Raw genomic sequence first — 22,159 nt, forward strand, 5'->3', positions numbered from 1 at the left:
TGGCAAGCCCACCCTCAGATGTTCAGGCTGTTCTCCTGGTACCATTGCATTGCCCTGACCTCCACAGCCTGTGGTGATCCAGTTAAGTAGACAAGGGCTTAGGACATATCCTGTCAGCATTAAAGGGAAAAATTGGACTGGAGAGTTCCTGTACAGTTCCTAAATTGGGTTTTCATGTTAGAAACATTCTGGCATATTCTTGAGTTTGTCTCTAAATCCTTATCAACACCTTCAGAAACTAACTGGACTGAAAAAGCCTGCTGTTTTTTGTCAGAAGAGTCTGTATTTGCTTCCTGCAGAAAAGTGATGCCTCTGCAGGGTGGGAGAGTCAAAAGCCATGCTTTTCATATGCAGCTGCATTTATCCCATTCTAAAGGTTGATGTTCATCCTGAGCTTGTGTTGCTCAGTCGTGAACTCTGCAGTTTTCCCTCAGCAAAGCAATTTTGCACAGTGCTTGTCTTTAGGCAGAGAACTAGTGCTTCCACTTGGAAACAGAAGTTGGAGATAGTTATAAAATTATGAAAACAAGCCTTTGCCACAAATTTCCCCACAATTTTCCCCTTTGTCACTGACATAGGGGTCTTGCTCTGTGTTTGAGCTCAGTATGACATCACCAGGTTGCTTGTGATTTAAATAGAGGAAACCAGCTGTCAGGAGTAATGCTTGCAGGTATTCCTTCTTTTCTTTATTTGCCTTACAGCAGTGCCTGCAGGCCAAAGCAAAGATTGTGCTGGCAGCACCTGAATAGTTAGTTCCTGCCCCTCAAGTCTGTACAGATGAAGGAATTATCATTATCCTCATTGCACAAATAACAGCACAAAAAGATGAAGTAACTTGCCCATGGTCATACTAGGAGTCTCTGGCAGAGTCAGAAAGCAGAGTATTGTTTCCTCTGGTCTGATGCTTTTATCCCAGTGCCATCCTTTTGTGTGACTGGCCATTTTCAGTAATTTAGATTTTTCTGTCATGTCTCCTGGCACAAACAAGCCAGCTAGTAAATGGCACTACATATATGTCTCTTGGGTCTCTACCTTTCAAGATCCTTTATATTTTTATCACTTACCTTGTGATAGCCAGGTGTCTGTGTAGAGCCTTGTGTCTGGAAGGATCTCAGGATGTGCTCATCTAACCTGCTTTAAAACCTTCACTGAGGCCACAGGTTCACTGGGTGATATTTTTCCTGTGCTTCATTATTTTTGTCCTTAGAAAGCTGTTCCTAAATTTAATACTATGCTTGTCTTGCTCCAGAGACAGCAGCCTTTTATTTATTTGGAGACTCATATTCTCTTTCAGTCTCCTTTTCCCCAGGACAGAACAGTCTCTGTTCACAGCTTTTTTAACTTGTGGTTTTTCTCCAGTTTCCTCTTGGATTCCATAAAAATACACTGTGTTTTTCCTGACATCCAGAATGGGGCATGGTCTGGAGCTCCCTCAAGTGCTTCCACCTTCTCCCCAAAGGGAGAAGGACCTGATAAATCATTTCACCTGCTGGGAAGCCATGTGTCGAGGACTGGCCAAAGCAAACAGCACAGACAAGGTGCATTCCGCAGCAGAGCAGGACATCAAGATGTACAGGAAGGTTTGCTAAGCCAAGGACACCCCCGAGGAGTGCCAAGAGCCACCAGAAGCCCACAGCTTGTACAGGAATGGCTGATGAGTCGGTGGGGCCAGGAGCAGCCACTGCCAAAAAGAGCAGCCCCAGGGAGAGCTGCGAGTGACCAGGAGGGGAAACAGGGCATGGTGAGACAGTCTGTGTGGGAGGGTGCCCAGGGAGGTCACAGTCAGCTCATCCCATTCCTACCAGTCTGATGTCAGAGCCAGCGAGACAAAACCTCTGGGAAGACTTTACAGCACCATCCAGGACCCAAAGGGGGCCTACAAGAAAGCTGGAGAGTTACTTTTACAGGGGTCTGTAAGGACAGGACAAGGAGTAATGCCTTGGGACTATGAGAAGGTAGGTTCAGACTAGATATAGGGAAAAATTTTTATCATGAGGGTGTTGAGGCACTGGCAGCAGCTGCCCAGAGAAGTTGTGGTTGCAACCTCCCTAGAAGTGTTCGAGGCTGGATGAGGCTCTAGGTAACCTGGTCTATTGGAAAGTGACCCTGCCCATGGCATTAGGCTTTGAGCTAGGTGATCTTTAAGGTCTCTTCCAACTCAGACCATCTGTGAAGCTGCATCTTCTTCCTTCCTTCCAAAGGGGCATTGCATGCTCCCATGTTTCACACTGTAAAGGTGTGGAGGAAAAGCCTTAGGAAGCTGAAGGTACACAAATTTCACTTGACAGTATGAAGAGGAGTTTTCCCAAGCACCTGTAATAAAACTTGGATTTGTGCTGACTTTGGCAGCTAGCTTCATCTCAATGTTTAGAACCTGAGATTTTAGGACTAACAGTGCCCGTGGTCACACTTAAATGCCAAAAGACTGGGCAAGATATCCCAGCTGGCAGCAACAATGAGATCTGTTAGATTTTTTTTATTTGTCTTCCATTTCCCTTAAAAGCAGTAGAAGCCTAGCAGCATTTGCTCTGATCCAGAAAAGCCACTGTCAGTCTCAAACCAAGGGTTTTATATAATCACAGGTACATAAACCTTTCCATTTCAACCACTGAGGTCTTACTGATATAGGGGTTTGATCTAGTATTACCTGTTTGATATATTTTTATTTGTTTTTAAGAATTTTATTTCAAGCCTTCCGGTCTTCTCTGGGGAACTCACAGATGGAATAGGTCTGGATTGTGGTTCTGCAAAGCTGTGACCAGCTCAGGGTCCTGTGACCAGTGGTGGGCTCATGCTTTTCTCCCATTTCTGAATGAGAGGTGAGATAAGAGGAACCAAATGCCACAGGTGGTATTCAGAGGGACCAAATACCACAGGAAATCCAAAACAAGCTACAGTGGGAATTAAGGACTTTGCCTATTCTTCACTCTGACCTGATGCACTTCTTCAGTAGCTGTTCTTCAAGTGGAAACATAAGGAATTAATTTGGCTGCTCCTAATTTCACTGGAGTGTTTAGTAATTTGGCTTTATGTTAGAATTCATCAGCAAGACTGATTGCTGTATCATACAGAGTGGCAGGCTTGGCAGAGAAGGAAATTTCCCACACAGTTTAAAAATGGTCCATGAATTTGCTGGGTTTAGAGTTTGATAACAGCTAGAAAAAGGGCGCAGCAAGTCTTGTACAAAAAAAAAGAGCCAATTTAGGAATAAAGAAGGTGAGATGGTAGGGAGCAGGAACCTGCACATTTTGTATTTAATTCAGTAGCTGTGGTTTGGCTTTGTTTTGTTCTTAATGGCATGTGGTTTTTAAAAGGAAGTTTTTGCTTAAATGCAAATCAGATATTAGGTTACTAAAGATAGGGAAGGCACTCCTTGGTAAGTGTGGTAGAAGCTAGTCTGATAAATGTACTCAATAATGAGAATTCTACAGCAAAATGCTGAGCCCTGTGGCTACGATCCAGCAAAATGCTGACAGTAGTGGTAGCACTCATGCACTTAAAATTAAGCGTTTTCCAAAAATGCTTTGATGGATCAGAGCTAAAGTCCTTATCACCTTGCTAGGAATGAATTTATGAGAGTCTTGTAAGTCAGTAGTATTTATTCTTAGGCTTCACAACTAAACCACTAATGGAAATAGGGAAATTACAGCTTTTCTGTGGTGTGAAGAAATCTGGCTCTGGTCTTAACCACAATCTGTTCTCCAGCTTTCAGAAAAACTTACTATCTTGATTTTCAGAGGCGCTACAAAAACAAAATCAAGTATTGGAATTTCCTGTGGATCTGCACCCTATAGGAAGATATTTCTTCATGTTCTCTTCCCTGCTCCAACAAATATTTGTCTCATACACATTTGTCTCAGGTACACATTGGCCTTGAGTGCAAGTACCTGCTAGGGATATCAGGGATGCCTCTTTTTCCTGAGCCCAGGCAATCTGTGATGCCCTAATGTCTCCGTCTCCCTTCTGAGGATCACAGAAAATTGAAGCTTAATAGGAGATGGCTGTGCAGGACACAGGGCTGATGCTGATGTAAATACAAATGAATGTATGTTAGGCCTGGCAATTAAAAAAAAGTTTCTTAAACAATGAGCTGTGGTCAGGGCCAGTCTTGTCAGGCCAATTTCTTGAATTATTTTTCCTAAACAGCCTATATCTGTATGAAGGGTACTTTGCACCCTGCAAAATACAGGTGAGTGTTTGCAAGCCTCCGGGTTTCAATAGAAAAAAATTACCTTGATTGTTGTTACAGATCATGGTGCTCTTTGTAGCCTTCATTATACAGAGTCCTTAAAATTCCTTAAAACTGTTGTATAGCAATATTCCTGCTAAGGACTTCAATGTGTTTGTTGATGAACAAGCTGGAGGTAATACTTCCCCTCCTTTGAGATGAGTGTGCTCAATATTACACAATTTTCTGTTGTGTTATCTGGTCATGTTTTCCTCAGGCCACGTGCTTGCAAGTTTTGTGGATCTGCAGGCAGCTTCCATTCTTTAAGAGTTCGTGTCTCTCACCCATGATTGGCAGGAGCCGAGAGCGTGTCTGTGCAACTCTGTAAACAGAAGGCAAATGGCAAGAATCCAATTTATTTTTTGAAACCATGTGCTTTTAAGAGCCTTGCCAAAGGTTATGTGTTTCTTTGTGATGGCAGTGATATATGATAGGTATCATTAAATATTCTGGCTCTGTTCTGTATGGGTGATGTGCACATGAGGAATGACAAGGCAGTCTTACCCCAAAGACTCTGTAGTTTAGTGCCTAGATTTTGTGGTGTCTTTAGGCTCTGTTTGTAATCCTGTTGCAGTTTTAATATATGATAGCCCTGAAACAAAGTAACTTCCTTATGGTAGATTTTGTAGAAATTATTTGCTTGCTTTTGGTGTAAGCAGTGAATTTTGGAAAGAGAGAGGAGTGCCAGAGGTGAGACGTTGCTACACCTTCCTGGCTTGCCTCCACAAAAGTAGGCACTTAGGTAGGTGAGTCTTAGAAGGAGTCTGTAACAGTAAAATACTTTGTGAATGGCAAAGCTTTCACTGGTTGCATCCACTGTCCTTCGAGGAATATGTGTTGAGTCTTGCTGTTTCACAATTCACAACATATTTTGATTAAGAGGAAAAAAGACTGCATTCAAACATTTCAAGCTATGGATTTGTTTTCATAATTTATGTGTCAATAATCAGTACTTGGTCTTAGTAACAAAGAATGTTTTACAGACACATTTTTATAACACAGATTATTGCAGGAAGGATTTCAGTAGTGATTTTTTCACATGCAGCAAGGCATTTGTTGCTATTTGTTCTTTGAAAACCATTTTACGGGAGTAGCAAAATATCGAGTGTTCATCTAAAGATTTACCATAAGCAGCAGTAGGTCCTTACAGGTGGGTCAGTTGATGTTAGCTTGTTGCTGTGGTTTCCTGTTTTCTCTCTTTGCTGATTCTCTTGCAAGCTCCTTTAGGAGATACTCAGAGAAAAAGAAAGCCTTGAATTATTGAATGTAGTGTGCACACAGCTATCCTTCCCCTAAACACACTTCAATTACTGCAAGAACGCTGAGTATTGGGGCACAGTAAATCTTGAGGCCTTAGACCACATTGGAGCACAGCCACACAGATCTCCTGAGCTGTTAGCAGAGATCAGAAGTAAGAGAAGGGCCATCATCCCTGTGCTCATGCAAATTGCATGCAGATTACTTCTGTTTTTTCTCTAATGTGAGTATGAATTGAAAGTGTTTTTCCTGGTTTGTGTTTACCAACACAAGAGCACTTCTCTGTAGTGGGAGTGCTGGTAATTAAAAGCATTGGGTTCATAGTGTCCACAAAACCACAGCATCCCCACTGCTCTCTTTGCCTTTAGCAAAGGGATTTTTCTGGTGTCTTAGGTCCAAGGATTAGAAGCCTAGAGAGAAGTTCTCTGAGGAAAGTTTTGTCAAAGAAAGAACAGGCTCTTCAACACAATTAGGCACCAACTGGGGTTTCACTTTTCATGAACCCAACCTTCTGTCCAGCTGGGAGACAGCAAGGTCTTGGGAGCACCTTGGCCATGACCAGCTTGGGTGTCAAGTCATGTCCTGGTGTCAAGCTTAAGGAGCTGTGTTGCATCTTAGAGGATCCAGGATGGGAGCCACCTGAAAGAGTACCCCTTTTCAAATGAGGTAGATCTCGTTGCTTGGGTTAGTCATGGATTCATATTACAGAAATGGGGCCCTGCCTTCTGTCAGGGCCATGGAGTGCTTCATTTGGGTTCCTCTCTCGTGTGACCTGTTTTGTTTCAAGGTGCAGGTCAGGGCATCTCAGGTTTCAGAGGCATTCAGAATGTCCATTCAGCCTGCAAAGAGATCTAAGACCTGGCACCTCAGGGGCTCATCTTGGAACGTAGAGGTTCTGAAGAAATATTATAATCCATTGCCAAAGCAGTTTGAAGATTGTGTTCTCATTTTGATATTTGATGCGTGAAAAGGACTAACATGAAGTCCACATCTACACAGAGATGCTTTGAAAAATCATTCAAAATAAAATTATCTCCATATATGAATGATGTTTTAGGGTTTGGCTCCTACTTGGCAAGGTGTTCGGATTTAATCTAATCCTGAGGCTAAAATTTACCTCTGCCTTATTTAGGGCCTGTTCAGGATTGAAGTCCTACGAAAGATCTCAGATAGGATAGAATAGAATAGAAATAGCATTTAATGCTACTTAGTACAAGGACCTGGACTCAGTTTTCAAAAACACTTGCAAGCACCTGCAAACTTGGGGGCCAGCCTGTTTGCCTAACTAGCCAGGCATGGTTTGCAACTCTTTGTTCTCAAGGGACAAAGAGTTTTGAAATCCATTATCAGAAAAACTTGAGTGTACTTTGGGATATGAGAAATTGCAGCATGAAAGACAAGTTATAAGTTAAATTCTGGGTTCTGACCCAGGTGTAATATTAACAGTAAAAGTGCCCTTAAGAGAGCCACTGGGTGTTAAGTTGCCCTAAAAGTTCCTATGTGGAAATGCAGAGATAATACAGTGAAAGTATTTTTTCCCCCTTCCCCTTTGAGTGTTTCTATTTTAACTAGCTTACCTATATTTTTTTCAATTAATCTACTGCTTGAAGCCATCTGCAATTTCACAATGCCTTTAGTGTGACTTGGTGAATAAGGCAAGTCATGCTTCAAATGCTGAAGTCACCAAAGGCCTGAGAAAGAAACTAGAAACTGAGTGAAAAATTACAATATACCAGGCTTTTGAAATGAAACCAGAGTTACTTGTCTTGTGGTTACTCTTCTAATACAGGTTTTATTTTCTTCAATTTTACCTGATTTTATTAAGTGCATTAATTATAACATAACTGTTTGGTTATATAATAACAGATAAAGGTTATGGCTTTGGGACTGAGTAAGATGGGGAGCCATTAGCTGTTGTTTCTGCCAGAGTGAAAAATGCCACGGCAAAAGTAATTGGCCTGGAGAGAGCATGAAAAGTAGAAACTGGATTATTTGTTTTGTCTTGGTACAGCGGTTGTTCACCTGATAACATTGGATTCTCTTGAACTATAATTAGCATTTTATTCCACTAAGCATTACTGTATGTTAGATATTAGTGGGACACAGCACAGTATGTTGTAAATATGGCCTTTGGTGCCTTGATGTCTAATTCAGTGCTAATGTCATTATCAAAGTTTGCAGAGGAACAAATGTCCTAAAAAGTCTGTTCCTTATGAAATAATTTCCTGTAGTTATTCAGATGTGACTAATGATGTGTCTTCTGCAGAAACTTTTATTTATTTATCTGGTATGTTCCCTTACTCTTCTTAAGAAATGTTAGAAACAGAACAAAAAAAAAAAGAAAAAAACCAAAAAAAAAGAAGAAGAATCAGTTTTCTATGCTTTTCTTTGCTTCTTGATTAATTTTTTTGTCTCAGGAAAGCAAAAATGTACATTGGCAATTTCACACCTTGTTACATCTTCTGTTTGCTTTCATCACATGCTTCACATGCATGGCTGTTTTCATAAATGGCAAACATAAACATAAATGATGTAATATCCCTCTTTGATCTTGACAGTGTGGCTGAGAAATTAATGCATAGGTGCAGAACATGAACAATTCACAATGTACACCCACCTCTTGTTGTGTCAAGGCAGGGATTTGAACAAGACTTCTGTCTGCTTACACAAGAAACATGGGACATTACAGCTTTGTATATCTTGACTCTCACGTGAATTTATTTTTTTGCATGTTGTGCTCCAAATGGAAGGGCTCTGTGGTTTGACTTCTTTCTATTAAGAGGATGCTGCCCTTGCAGAAGCAGTGACCTTTGAAAAGCAAGTCTTAAGTAATCCTTTTATTTTTCTGAGATCATATAGCACAGTATCCAGTTGCAGGCTTTTAAGATGGAATGATTGCAGACTTTGTCCACTTGCCTGGATTGAATTACATTTTGTTTGACAAAGAAAACTCTAAAATACTTATACCTTCCTTCCTTCACTTCAGAGCATCGTAATCTCTGTGCATTGAGGATGCAGAGTGGTTGCTGTAGCATGCCAGCACCGCTGGGATTTATTGAATTTACTTAATTGGACTTTATCTCACGGTTACACTTTAACACTTCTTTTGAAGGAGATTCAAAAAGGATACGGTTACTCCTCTTCTAATTTACTTCGAGAGTCAGGTTACTCATTTTCTTATCTTCCATCCGTTTCCCGGTAGAGCAGAGCATTTTGTGAGCCACAATTGAACATTTTAGAGACTTGCACACCCAGAGATTTAAGTCCACGAAGCTGTTCACTAGTCAAGCTTTTTGCACACATTTTTTAAAGGGAATCCTCTGATTTAGGGGGTAGGAAGTTTGATGGGGGTGCTTGGGTTGGCTGGTGGTGCATTTTGTCTTGTACTGTGCAGGTGCACATAAAAGGAGAGCTAAACTACCCTGAATCTCCTAGGGAAAGGCTTTGCAGCAGAGTTTGGGAGCACTAACATTGTTTTCTTGGCTGTAAAGCACCTGTGAGCCTCAGTCCTATAAATAAACACTTCAGGAAACCTCAATAAAGTGGATGAAAAATCCGCTATTTTATCAGGTGATTTTGATCCTGGGAGTAGCATGATTTTCACCTTCCTGAGAGGCATTCAATACCAGGGAGAACTGAGGTCTCCCCTCACTGCTCTTCTCAAGTTTACTTTTGCTAATAGGGGTTTAAAATGGTTTAATGCTCAGCACTGATGTTCTCTATCCTGCCAGACCTCTGCTGCCAGCTCTGTAAGCATGAGATAGGCATTGCAGGGATTTGGGGGCATTGGAGATCAGTCCCAGAGGGCACAGGTCCCTTTTTTTGAGTATTTTGGTGGCTCCTCCCTGTACATGGTAGCATCTGAGTGGCTTATGATAAGTGGTCAGTATCATCTCTTTAACGAGGATTGTACCATCTCCTTTTACTTGGCACCATCACCACACAGCAAGGCTTGTTATCCAGTGTAGCTCCCTTGCATCAGAAAAAGCTTCATTCTGTTTTGATGGAGCTCCCTACTCTCTCTGTCTTCTCTGAGCTAATATATCTGACTGTACACATGTTCACAGATCTTGTATCTCAGATGCACAACTCAGTTTGCTGTGCACGTGTACGCACAGTGCATATTTAGGCACCTGGGCTGAGTAACAGAAATTCCTTTTCCAGATTAGCAGTTTGTATTTAGGTCATTATTTGCCTTCACATAGCCCAAAACCTTGTAGAGGATGTCAGTCAGGGAGGGGTAAGGTGACTTTTGCAGATGAAAAATAGTTGGTGATCACCATACAGTGCCTGCATAAATAACGTGGTCATGGTTCAAATCAAGGTGGTTTTTACTGGCTCAGCGGAGCAGTTGTGAGCACAGGGGTGGATGCACAGTTGAAAAGCAAACACTGTCTGTACAGCTTGATGTCAGCTCTCCAGCAGAAAACAGTGTGGAAATAGCCAGCACCTTTCGGCATCCTTCAAGAGCCAAGCAGGGAAAGTAAACAGGAGTGGAAAAAAACAGGGCTGAAGCAAGACTGAGATGTGGCAGCTTGCTATAACAGAAGTTTTGCTGCTAGCCTTCAGTCCGAGAATAATTGTCTGGAGCTCTTCCCTTACTTTTTGGTTTAAAATCAGACCTGGAAAAATTACTGTATTTGTTGTCTTTATTTTACTTTATAGGTTGGGGTTTTTTTATAGTGCTAAGATAATTAGCTAGTCCTGCACATAGAAGAAATGTTTTCTATAGTTCCAAATACATTTTGGAAGATGAAATGTGGTTGTTTGCTGCTGCTCTTTCCATACTGTTCCCCATATGGCCACAAAAGTCTTTGCCATGGGTTTCCTCAGGCCCCTGTCATCCTTGCAGGAGGGTGAGTTAAAGTCCCTCATCCAGGCATGGCCTGTTTTCATCTCTGGAGAAGCTGCTCTTGGCCCTGTGATTGGGAGACCGTGAGTTTCTTCCATCCCCTTTTCTCTTCACCGAGTGTTGCTTCCCAATCACTGGCATGAAACACCTGGGGTGTTAGGGTTGCATTGCCCACAGCAACTCCTGCTGGAGAGCTGGCCAGGGAGGCAGCAACCAACTTAAAAAGTCTCTGCAGACATTGGACTGAATACAAAGGATCAAGCCTGTTTCTGATGCATACGTGTGCTGCAAAGGGCAGATAACCTTTCAGGGCTGCATCTTAAAATAATGAGCAGAGCTTGTATGGCTGCTCTCATGCTGTGGCTTCCCCAAGCACACTGAGAACTTCCAAACTGTGATTGCCATTAAAATCTTTTGCCATTTGCAAGGAATTAGCATCACTATGTGAGCCTGCAACACCCCAGTGATATTTATGGAGAGCAATTGAATTATAAACGTTGTAATATTCCTTGCTTCTGAAAGGAAGGGGCTGAAAGATGCCTAGGATTTAACTGCTTAAAATCCAAAAAATAGTTAAGGAGCCCATGTAATCTAAGGTCTTCTGAAAAATATATGCCTGGAAAGCAGGCAAAAGAAAGCAAAGCATAATCAATATGTAAGTCTGATAATGTAGACTCCTGACACATTTGAAAAGAGAAGGTGTGGGGTTGATGTGTTTGAAAATTGCTTGAAAAGACAGGCTTGATGTGTAAGCTGTGATAGTAGTTCATGTTATTAATTTGTCTTGGTGATCCTGCTACCACCAATCTGTGCAAGTCCAGTTGTTAAAAATGGGCAAATACCACCAAGGTGAAAACAGACCCCACTGCTCTGCAGTAGCTAAGGATTGCCTTGTGTTTGAGCATGCACTGATGAGTTTGGCTGAAGCAGACCATCTTGCTAACCATGGTTTTTGTCTGTTCTGTTTTTCTCCTGTCTTGCAGCACCTTCTCCAGTCAGTACTGTGAAAAAAGGGAAGATAACTAAAAATAGCATCTCCCTTTCCTGGCAGGAGCCAGATCGACCCAATGGCATCATCCTGGAATACGAAATCAAATATTTTGAAAAGGTGTGATGGACTGATTGCTGAGCTTCCCAAGTACCTTCTCTTTATTGTTTTCTTCTTTTAGTTATTATTATTTGAGTCATGGAAGGGAATTGAGAGATTTTATGCATAAATCAATGTCAGATTGATTTTGCAGTAAATGATTAGGAAGACTTGAAATGAGGGTGTTGTTTTCCATTAGTGTGCCACTTCTCTTGAACAAATACATTAAATCTGCGTGTCAGATTCCTCTCCAGCCTTATCACATTAAGATAGAGCCTGCTTATTTGTTAAAAATAGAAGGGGTTGGGGACTGAGCATCTGTCTCCTCCCAGAAACATCAGGCAAAATACTTTGCCTTTGGTCTTTCAATTTCTCACTTGATTTTCCATCCACTGTGAAAGGAGAGGAGAAGGGGGTTGTGGAGAGAGACTGCATGTGCTCTGTTATGAAGAAGGGCATCTTGACTTAAAAACCTGCCTGGGTTTTCCAGCTCTTTGCCTCAGTTTAAAGGGAAGCAGTCTCCCCACAAAACTTGCCCCTCCTAGTCCTCATTTCAAATGGTGACTTGTTATCTTCCTGCAAAATTAATGTTTTTTTCATGAAAATGGTTACACATGCACTTTCTCAAAGTAGGGTATTTTGAGTGACATGGCATCAAATCTCTAGAAGTCTTAGATTTCCAAAAATCGGGTTTTCGGGATTTGACTGAAAAGCGGTTTTTTTTTTTTTGCCTTAGCTGGAATTGTAAGGTGCTCTTTTTTCCTCAGAAACATCCAGGCTTTCTACATGAAAACAAGAGGAAAATAATGAAATTGAGTCACAATTCACTTTTTAAGGGGCATTGAATTTCTGTTTTAAGGAAGACATTCTATTAGCTCTATCTGTGATCCAGGTGAAGTTACTCAACATGGACCAGGATTAGATCCTTACTCCTTCTGTCTTCTTTTTCTGACCATGGGAAGGACCTGCTCAAACAGTCCATGCAAACAGGGGAAAGAATTTCATAAATCTTCTCCACCAAAATAAAATCAACATTATTTTTGCAGATGAGGGAGATTGTGAAATAGATATATGAATGACTTAAACAGGGCTGAAGATTAAGGTATGCAGCAGGAATCACGTTGTTTTGTTGCTGGAAATAATCCATTACTAATTATCTTATTAATTTGTTTGAATGACTCTTGGGGTACATTGAATCCTAACCATGGAATGGCTTGGGAAGAACAGCTTTTAGAAACCAAAAAAAAATGGTAAAGCAAATAATTAAAGTGAAAAAACCCTGTGTATTTCTTCATTTTCCTTAGTTTTTTTTCAAACAAATTGGCGGGAGAGGGGACTTAAAATGTTGCATTTGTAGTCCAGAACTAGTCTCAAGTAGCTTCAGCAAATAGTTCTTCAAGAGTGGGTCCTTTGTGGAGAGGTAGTTCCAGCCAGTCCAAGTTTGTGCTGTCTTGATTTGTTTTCTTCAGTCTGAGAGTGAGGCTTTGTATTTTCCATAGAAAAGCTCAAGAGTCCAAGTGTTTGCAGAAGCCAACAGTGTATTGAAAAGTTAATTGGCTGACATACAGGCAAAGATGTGACCTAATATTCACTTACTGCTTTTTAACCAGTAGTTGAGATAGGCTGGGGATATTGTCCTTAATCCTTTTCCTTTGTTGCTACTATAATTTATATTCTCTCAGTTTTCAGTCCTTCATAAGGGTAAGTTCACATTCATTTCCAAGGGACAAGAACATTTATATTAAATGTTTGGGAAAACGGAGTTTTGTCGGATTGCATTCCTGTAAGAGGGATCACTCCTTAATAAGAAAAAAAGGGCGCACACATACACACATATATATATGTATGTATGTATGTATGTATGTGTGTACACATTTCTCCAAAACAGGTGTCAATTGAGAAATTTTGTTATCTTACATTTAAGAAATTCCTAGCACCTTAGCCAGGCATAATGCTGTCAAAGGGAAGTTTGCCATTAAATTAAAAAAAAAAAAAAAAAAAAGAGCTCAGATTCTAAGAGCTATCCAGAAATCATGGTAAGGAACTACTAAAAACTCTGGTTTAACTTATAATAATTTGGACCTGAGAGGATATGGTGAATAAAAAGCAGTCTCCATATTTGTAGACTTGAATTTATGAGCTCTTGTCTAGATTATGTGTTACAGTAAATAATTCTAAGAGTAATTACTTAGCATTTCAACAAAATTTTAATCAAAGAACTGGAACTGTTTCACATTAGAAACTGATGTAGATGAAGATTTATTTCAGCAATTTTTCTTCAAGTTCATTGCTTCAGAAGAACAATGCAAAAATTAGGTATTTTCCTGGAGTTTTGGTTTATTATTCTCTTCCCAAGGTCTAATTAGTGGTTCTAGAAATGCAGGCATAAAGTTGTATAGTGTGTAATACATTATTCTCTTTTAGGCCTACTTACACTACCGGGAAGCCGTTTTGGTGTAAATCAAAATCCTTTTTCAAGGCAATGGAACTTGTTTTATCTTCCCTGTGCCTTGGGATTGATCTTTGTATGATAAACCTTTCCATTGCCCCAGGCCACGTACATCCCAAGCAGGGGAAAGCTGCTTCTACTGCAGATGCCGGTTGTGTGCCTCCCAGAATCACTGATTATAAAAGAGAAAATCAGATCTCACAGTTTCTCTTGCAGGAAGGACCTTCAGAGAGGGAGGGGGTTTTGAGGAAGAAATCCTCAAAAATGCATCCTTCAGTCATCTTTTGTCGCGTTTCTCTGAGGTTGTTTAGAGTCTGTCTTCTCTGAGAGCCACTCTGTGTGTGTTTGAACTTTGTGGTTTTTGGGGGGGTGTTGGGAAAAGGACCAGGAGACGAGCTACACCATCATCAAGTCCAAAGAGACGGCGATTACGGCGGATGGCTTGAAGCCGGGCTCAGCGTACGTCTTCCAGATCCGAGCGCGGACAGCTGCCGGCTACGGGGGCTTCAGCCGCAGGTTCGAGTTCGAAACCAGCCCAGTGTGTAAGTGCTTTTCATTACTGCCAGCCCCTGTCCCTGCAAGGCTGCCCTGAGACATGTCAGGGATCCATACATCTGCGCAGAGCGCTTCCTCTGATTGCTTCATCCCTTGAGTTTGGAAACGTCAGGCGCATCGTGACTCTGCACTTGGCAGATCTGTCCTTTGCTTCCTCATGGTGGGGCAGGAGATCTTCAGGCTTCAGAGATTCTTGGCTTTCCATGCTTAGAAAAACCCTGTATTTACAGGAGCCTGGTGTAAGAGAGTCGTTCTCTCAGGAGGGACAGAGGGGACGGGACCTGCTCCTTAAAGGCAGGCTGCAGAGGATGCTGAGCTCTCTTAAATATCTCTATCTGGGGGGGGAAACCCTGAAATGGTGCCTCTCTGCAAGGGCACAGGTTGATCCAGTGTTAGAGTCTTTTGTATTTTTGGGGGAAAGTTCCTGTCAAGTTAAAAGATTGTTTCTGTTGGCTGCCAAGGTCACAGCCTCAAGAAAAGGAGGTTGACTTGTAATCAGAAATGGTAAAAAATATGCACTGCAGGTGCAGGGCTTCTTCTTGGCCTGTTACATTCGTGGGTTTTTTAATTTTCTTTAACTTTTTTTTTTTTTTTTTTTTTTTTTTTTTAATGAATCTTATCCAGGGCTGGATTCTGGAACAGATTCTGTGGCAGGGTGAACTCCTCAGGCACACAGAGGCTCAGCTGCTCTTTCTTCTGTGTTTAGGCACAGCTGTGGGGAAATTCTTCTTGTCCCAAACACAGAATTTTGCCAAGGTGTCAAGTACAATTTTTTCCACCAGAAAATACCTCTTCTCTCTATTAGTTTGTACAGCTGTCATTTATTAATTTTTATACTGTGTGCATGGAAGAGGAATTTTATTGTGGAAATACTCTGATCATTCCTGTGGGAAAGGAACTGTTTACTGTGTTTTCCTTGGAAATTTAAATTCATAAATACTTTGATTACTATTACTCCTGTTTATTTAAAATTCATCATCTTTGAGAAGAAGATGCTGAGTTGTCTTTTCAGTGCATGCTGCCTTTGAAGTCATAATAGATTTTCAAGGAGTCATTATGCATGTGCAAATGTAGCTGTGGAGCCAGTGATTAAGCTAATACAGTCAAAATTGCATCACAATGCAAACATTAATGCTGTAAGGACAGTCTATTTGATGTATTTCTTATAGTATTAACCATTAATTGTGCTCTATAAGTAGCAACCAAATCGTGTTGTGCCAAAAAAATTATTCTGTGTATTATTATTTTCTCACTTGGAAAGTTTCTAGCTTAGAGTTTTTTGAGTAATAGTGCTCTGGTCTTAATGAGTAACACATGAAATATATGCACGTTTGATCTATTACCCATGATCCTGGTCCAAAAATAATGGCACTTTCATCAAGCCCATCATGTAAGTATCTGTGTTAATCAGGACTTTTGGAGAACATCACATGGAAATACTTTTAAACACTAGAAATTCTGTGGGTCATTTAGTCATGCCCACATCCACGTCTTTTTCACATTTTAAAGGCAGAGAAATAGGTACTTCTCTGATATTAAGGAGTTGGTGGTATAGTCAGAGGAATACCTACTACATTGTCCCCAGTTTGGGAATGGGAATTTGTTCATCTGTTGGACTCAAGGTCTGGCTGAGGCCAGACTTAACCCGATACTTTAACACTTAATAGGATTGATATACAATGTAAGCCTCAGTATCTTGCAAAATGCAGCTCTGTTTGACATTTAAAACCTTATAAAAAGCATTTTTTTCCCCAAAGCCCTATATAAAGTCAATATTAGTGTCAGGAGTGTGACCAGACTCCCACTGCTTTCCTGCACATCCTGGAGATTTCGAAAGCAAGCACAGATCGAAATCTCTCTGCCAGATCAGAGTACAGATCTGAACTTCTTGTTAGAGCCAAAGCAAATTATTTTTGTTCAAGCACAGATGAAAACCTTTCAGTGGCTGTTCTGAGAAACAAAAACAATTTCCAAGTCGTTTGGACTGAACAACAGGTTTTGTTTCCAGTTCACAAGGTTTCTATAGTTATCTTTAATACATTTGGAGGAATTATACAACAACAGCCCGCGAAATGCAATGGAGGAAAGCTGTAAGCTCTTTTGGACTTCCCTCTTTTTTCCAGATTTTGGGAATTTTTACATACTTCTCCCTGCTTGTGCAATTCTGCAAAGCACCATGAAGCAGCCAGGGCTTCAATTTTCAGCGGAATTTTTTTATTTGAATGGAAAGTGTTGCTGGGTGTATCCACTTGTTGCTTCATCCTTTCCAAATGCCACCAAGCTCGTCTAGCCCCAAAAACTAACTTTGCAAAGAGCTGAGTTTTGGCTGGATTGGTGAGCTAATCTAGCTGGTCCTGCTGGGCAGGAGTAGGAACATATCACCAGGCTGATAAGGGGTGATGCAGGGGGGATGTGTGTGTGTGTCCCTGACTTTGAATGGCAGCAAGCCCCAGCTTGGCTTATGGGTTCAGGCTTTTCATCTGCCATAGATCACAGTAGAAACTATCTCATTTCCCCATCCCTTGAGCTGTGCAAAAAACCACCAATGACTGCTTAATGTTCTCCTTTAAATGTTTTTCTTTTTAATTATTTTGTCAAGAAAGCAATAAAACACCATCTTAAGGAGCCCCCATAACTTTGTGAGGCTAATAAAATCTCTGGATGATGGCAGGGGTTTGGAGCAGTTAGCATGAAATATTTGATGTGTCAGACCAGTCCTTCTGAAATCACTTACACTGCTGTAGCAGGTCCGCCCTGCCAGTGGTTAAGCACCAGAGCGCTCCCATATGAAGAGCTGCTTGAAGCCCAGTGCAGATCAATGTTTAATGCCATACCTTTCTGTCTTTCCTTTCCTTTAACAATTAATAGAGGACTATATTCAGTTATTTTATAGCCTTCATAACGTTAATCCTGTGCTAAGGACCCTTTTTTAGTTCAATCATTTCGTTAAAGGCTTCTTCAGTACGCAATCAATTCCTGCTGCTCTCTGGGGTGGATGGAGCTTCATCCTGGGCTGGCACGAGGTTAAGAGCTATAATGAGGTTTTCCCCCACAGAGCAGTGGTTCCTGTGCCAGGGAGCTGGTTTTGCAGGGAGGATGTGAGGTTTGCACCCTGGGGTGGTTATACACATGCAGCTAAATAAGCTGGCAGCAAAGAGGGCAAGGTGAGGAGACTTTGGTTTCTGCTTGGGGAGCCCCACATAAAAACCCCTGGGGGGAAATGGGCTCCTTCCCCTGACAAGTAGGGCAGATAAAGAAGACACAAGTGGTATTAGCGTTTCCATTTTACAGCCTGCAGGAGCTTGGTCACCTGCTCTTATTTGACCCATGTCAAAACTCAGTTCTCAGTCAGGTCTCCTGACCTTTCTGCTGGCATCTTTATCACCAGTTTAGTCTCCTGCCTTTTGGCAGGAGGGTTCCTTACAGGGCACAAACTGGAAAAGTTTTGCTTCCCCAAGCTTTGGCCAATAAAAAGACCAAGCAATGCACGTGTCTTAGCAGATTCCTGTTTTACAGAGGGCACTTTAGGGCCATGTGATGGAGATGCCACAAAGAGTTAGTTTACAGTTATTTATAACTTCTTGAAGTGCAGGTAATTCTTTTTATCGTGTAGATTTTCTTGGGTCTGTTAGCAATAACATTCCATAAATGTTCTCTCTGACTGTTGGGTTTTCATCCAAATGAGAGCCTGTTGGGTTTTCATCTTTTATCTCTGATTTCTAATGCAGCTAACTCAGGGAGAAAAACTTGAGTTCACAAACTCAAAGGCTGCATCCTGCAACGCTTTGGTTTCTGAATTCAGCAATGAGATGGAATCTTGTTGGGTTTTTGGCTTAGTGTTGCATGTGGTTTTGTTTCCTTTCCACCCGTATCCTTTCCAAACTAGAAACAGACAGCAAAAGGGGGAAAACACAAACCGTAAAAGAATAAACGAACTAGTAAGACTTGAAACCTTGCTGGCAGCCTCACTAGAAAAACTCATATGAGTGCTGACTGTCATTTTAACCCTAATCTCCATTTTCTGTTTCTCATCTCAGCAGTAGCTGCATCCAGCGACCAGAGCCAGATTCCTATAATTGTTGTGTCTGTAACAGTGGGAGTCATTCTGCTGGCTGTTGTTATCGGTTTCCTTCTCAGCGGAAGGTAAGAGAAGAAGCTGTGTATTTATACTTCTTCAACTTTTGTAATAACTTTTATCTGACCAGCTGATTAGTGTGATTTAGGCAAAAGCAGCATGTGAACAAAGCTGTCAAGCGGTAGCACTGTAAAACAGCACGAGGGTGGGCTGATTGATCTGTTTGGACAAGCAGGAATGACAAAGGCACTCTCACAGATGTAGTTCACTTCCCAATGATTTTCATCTGTGTATAGGCTGGCCCTGATTATTTGACTTGATTCTCACAGGACTGTCTTCACATTCCTTTAAAAATAAGCAGAACATTTTATTACAGGCAAAATATCTTCACCCCCATATGTTTGTACTCAGAGCTTGCAATGGACTTTGCTCACGGAGAAAACTTCAGGAAAACACTTGCAAAGAAAATGAGAATAAAGCCACTGAAATGGCCAAATGCCCCGCATTTTGGTCAGATCTGGATTTGATTTCTCATGTGTACGATACTAATGTGTCCCCCAAGTGTTAGTAAATCATACAGAGAGCTTCCCCCACAGAGGGAGACACTCTGCCTCAAACCATCCCATTGACTTCTCATGTGCTTAAACATAGGCAAGTGATGAAAGCCTGGACTATAACATCTTTGACAACTCTAATGGAAGTTGATGGAATTTTTTGATGAACAAGAGATTGTGGTACTGGGGCAAAATCTGGCTTGTATCAGAATAAGCAACATAAAACTTTTTTGGCAGCCAGCATGGAAGGCACTTTTTTCATATTCTACATGTATATTAGTACCTTTTTTAGTGGCAGCAGTCAAACAATGCAACATCTCTCATGCATATGTGAAGTACTCCATGAAGCTTTGTGAAGTACATCTACTGATAAGGCTGCATTTATTTTCAGTGCAAAATAAACATTTATGCTTCTGAGGTACCCATCAGCCCACAGTTGCTTTTATGATGCAGGTCTGTCCTAAGCTCAGGTCTAGCAAGGTGGCTGTAATTTACAAGATATTGTAAACATTAAGAGATGTTACAGATGCAGAGGAACTGAATTTGTTTGTTGAGGGTCTTATTTCCCAGAGGAGGTAAGGTAGGAGTCTGCAAATGCAGAGCAGTGAAATCCTGCTAGGCTGAGCAGCTCTGTCCTCAGGCATAAGGCATCCGTGGAAGGAAGGACACGGACACAGTTATTTCCTGTCTTGAAAGGTAAGTGTGCTGCCAGACTCATCTCCAGTCAAGGTCAGAGACTGACAGTCTCTTCCAGCTCAGCTGTTCGAGCTCCTGTTGTCTGCTTTGAGTGACTTGTTGGGCTTAAAAATGGAAAAGTAAGTGCCCCTGTCTGCATGAGAAGCATGCAGCAGCAGAGAGGGGGGGGGGGGTGAGTCAATGGCTACAGGCAATTCACACTGGGCCCTACAGGAAAGCTGTAGTCAAAAGACTTGGCTCTGAACACTCGAGACAGGATTCAAGTCTCTCCTTAAAGACTAGAGGTTATTACTGAAACCTTGTTATTAACCTTAGAGGTTATTACTGAAATTCCTCTTCAGTCAGAGCAGGTGGATGTGAACCTTGGCTTCGCCCAGCCTGGATGTGTGCTTGTTTTGGTGCAACAGGAGAATGCATGTGTGACTGTAGGGAAGCTGTGGATGTAACCTGGCACCTCTGCAAGGAAGAGTCTGGGGGGTGAATGACAGGTGGAGGAATGTACATCCCTCTGTGGCCACAGGGAATCACAGCTGTGTGCCTGCCAGTACCTCCTGCTCTTTCCACAGTCACTGGCAAGGGCTCAGTACCCCTCTGAGGAGGATGTACCTTCACAAGTCTCCTTTTCACTGCTACTCTTTCTAGTCTCAGCAAGCAGTTGCAAACTCTGAGCCATTTGTCAGCAGTTCTCATTAGCTACATCTTTCTGTTCTCTTGCCTAATGTGCTTTCCAGGATGTGCTTCCTCTTAGCTCTTTATCTCTTGGCATGCTTATGAAAGACCTTGTGTCCTTTGGCTGTAGTGTTATTGCTGCTTCTGCTGCTACCTTAATCCTCCTACCTTGTACCCACACTTCCCTCTGTGGACCCCAGGGCAGCTGCAGATTTCTGGAACATTCTCCATGGTGCCACGCTGGATGTCTGGAAAGGGTAGGGACAGGGAGCTGAGCTTTTCATCCATTTTTATCTTTTCAACCCTTCCCCGAAGTGAAAAGACCACGGTCCTTCATCTGGAGCTGGTGGAGAAGTGTCCCGCACCAAGGTTTGGTCTATTATCAGAAAAATTGGCTCCAAAACCACAGGACTTCTCTGCCAGTTTGACTTCCCATGAATTTTAAAGCCCGTCTAGTACGCTGAGTGACTTGTGAGAACAGCAAAATAAACCCCAAAAATCCAGAAAGATGACAGACAATTTGAAATGAAACAAAACAAAACAAAGAAATTGCTCTGGTTTGGAAGAAAGCAGAGATGCCAGGGAGATGTGTTACTCGTGCTGCTTTGCCTTGGATATGGATTCAAGACAATTTGTGGAGTAACTCTCCTGCTGTGACAGCAGGGACAATAAACATGTTCCAAGTCATGGGATAATCCCTTTCTGAAGCAGTTCACCTGTTTCTGGGAGATGTTTTCCTATTAAACCTCTGGAGTGGTTGTGTTGTTCCAGTGCCTGGTTCCAGGGGGGTTGCATTTTCTTTCCTAATTCTTTCCTGTATTTTCTATTAGGATAACAGCTGTTTTGAACTCCAGCTGGAGTCACTACTGCTTGCCACACCAAGCAAGCTGTGCAAAGCCCAGGCTCTGTCTTTTCTGTTGATATAAGAGAGCAGGAGAAGGAGAAAAACCATCTTGCTCTGCAGCACTGAGGATGTAGCCTGGCCAGCTCTTGCCAATAGGCTACTTTGTGCTGGCTTCAGGGTGCTCCCGGGTCCCTGAGAGGCCCTGGACACCTCAGGATATTCCTCCCTAGGATGCTGTATGGCACCTCTTTGCACCTATCCTCCCAAGTCCCAGCTGCAGCAGGCAGAGGCTTGAGAGCAATTCTGCAGTGCGAGGTGAATGTCATCCTGCTCTTGGCAGTTCTGAGAGGAGTTTCCAGTCACAGGGCTGAGGAGTTTGCTGGAGTCTGCAAGCTTTTTATTTTTTACTAGGTTCCCAAAGGCAGGGCCACACCTCTGTCCTCTTTTTTTTGCTTTCAGGTCTCTGCAGCTTTCTGGCTTCTTTTGAATGAGTGTAAGTAACAGCTTGGCATTTCCCGTTGGCAGCTGGCCCTAACCAAAGGTCAGTTGAGCAGTAGTCGTGGTGGCATTTCCACATGTCAGAGTCCATCTGTGGAAATGCACTTTGCGTCTGAAGCTGGAGATTCCTGGGAATTTGAAACTAAGTGTGCTTTGCCCTAAACAATTAAGCTGCGTTTCAGAGCTGATTTACTTGCAGATGCTCCAGAAAACCTCCTGTAAATAACATGTCCTCTGACCAAGGTCATAAATGCCAAGCCAAATAGCTGATCTCTTTTTTAAGTTATCCTGCTCTTTGCATCAAGGACATATTAATAATATAACAATTGGGATTACAAATCAAAGAGATTCACTAAATCAGATGTGGTTGTCTCAGCATAAAAAAGAGAAGTGGC

The 22,159-nt window shown here is 41.9% G+C and overlaps 1 protein-coding gene across 9 annotated transcripts in view; it reads left to right on the forward strand.

The window, feature by feature from the left end:
• Nucleotides 1-22,159, forward strand: part of EPHA5 (EPH receptor A5) — a 193,025-nt gene that overhangs the window by 130,434 nt on the left and 40,432 nt on the right. For 5 of the 9 annotated variants that reach the window (XM_059844328.1, XM_059844332.1, XM_059844335.1 and 2 more), the window contains 3 exons: nucleotides 11,321-11,445; nucleotides 14,256-14,415; nucleotides 18,469-18,571. In XM_059844328.1, coding sequence (XP_059700311.1) covers nucleotides 11,321-11,445; nucleotides 14,256-14,415; nucleotides 18,469-18,571 — 388 coding nt within the window. Of the gene's footprint in view, nucleotides 1-11,320; nucleotides 11,446-14,255; nucleotides 14,416-18,465; nucleotides 18,572-22,159 lie in introns of all 9 variants that reach the window. The other 4 variants (XM_059844327.1, XM_059844331.1, XM_059844333.1 and 1 more) reach the window with 1 other exon arrangement.

This window comes from Haemorhous mexicanus, chromosome 4 (assembly GCF_027477595.1).
Source record: "Haemorhous mexicanus isolate bHaeMex1 chromosome 4, bHaeMex1.pri, whole genome shotgun sequence".
Classification (NCBI taxonomy): domain Eukaryota; kingdom Metazoa; phylum Chordata; class Aves; order Passeriformes; family Fringillidae; genus Haemorhous; species Haemorhous mexicanus.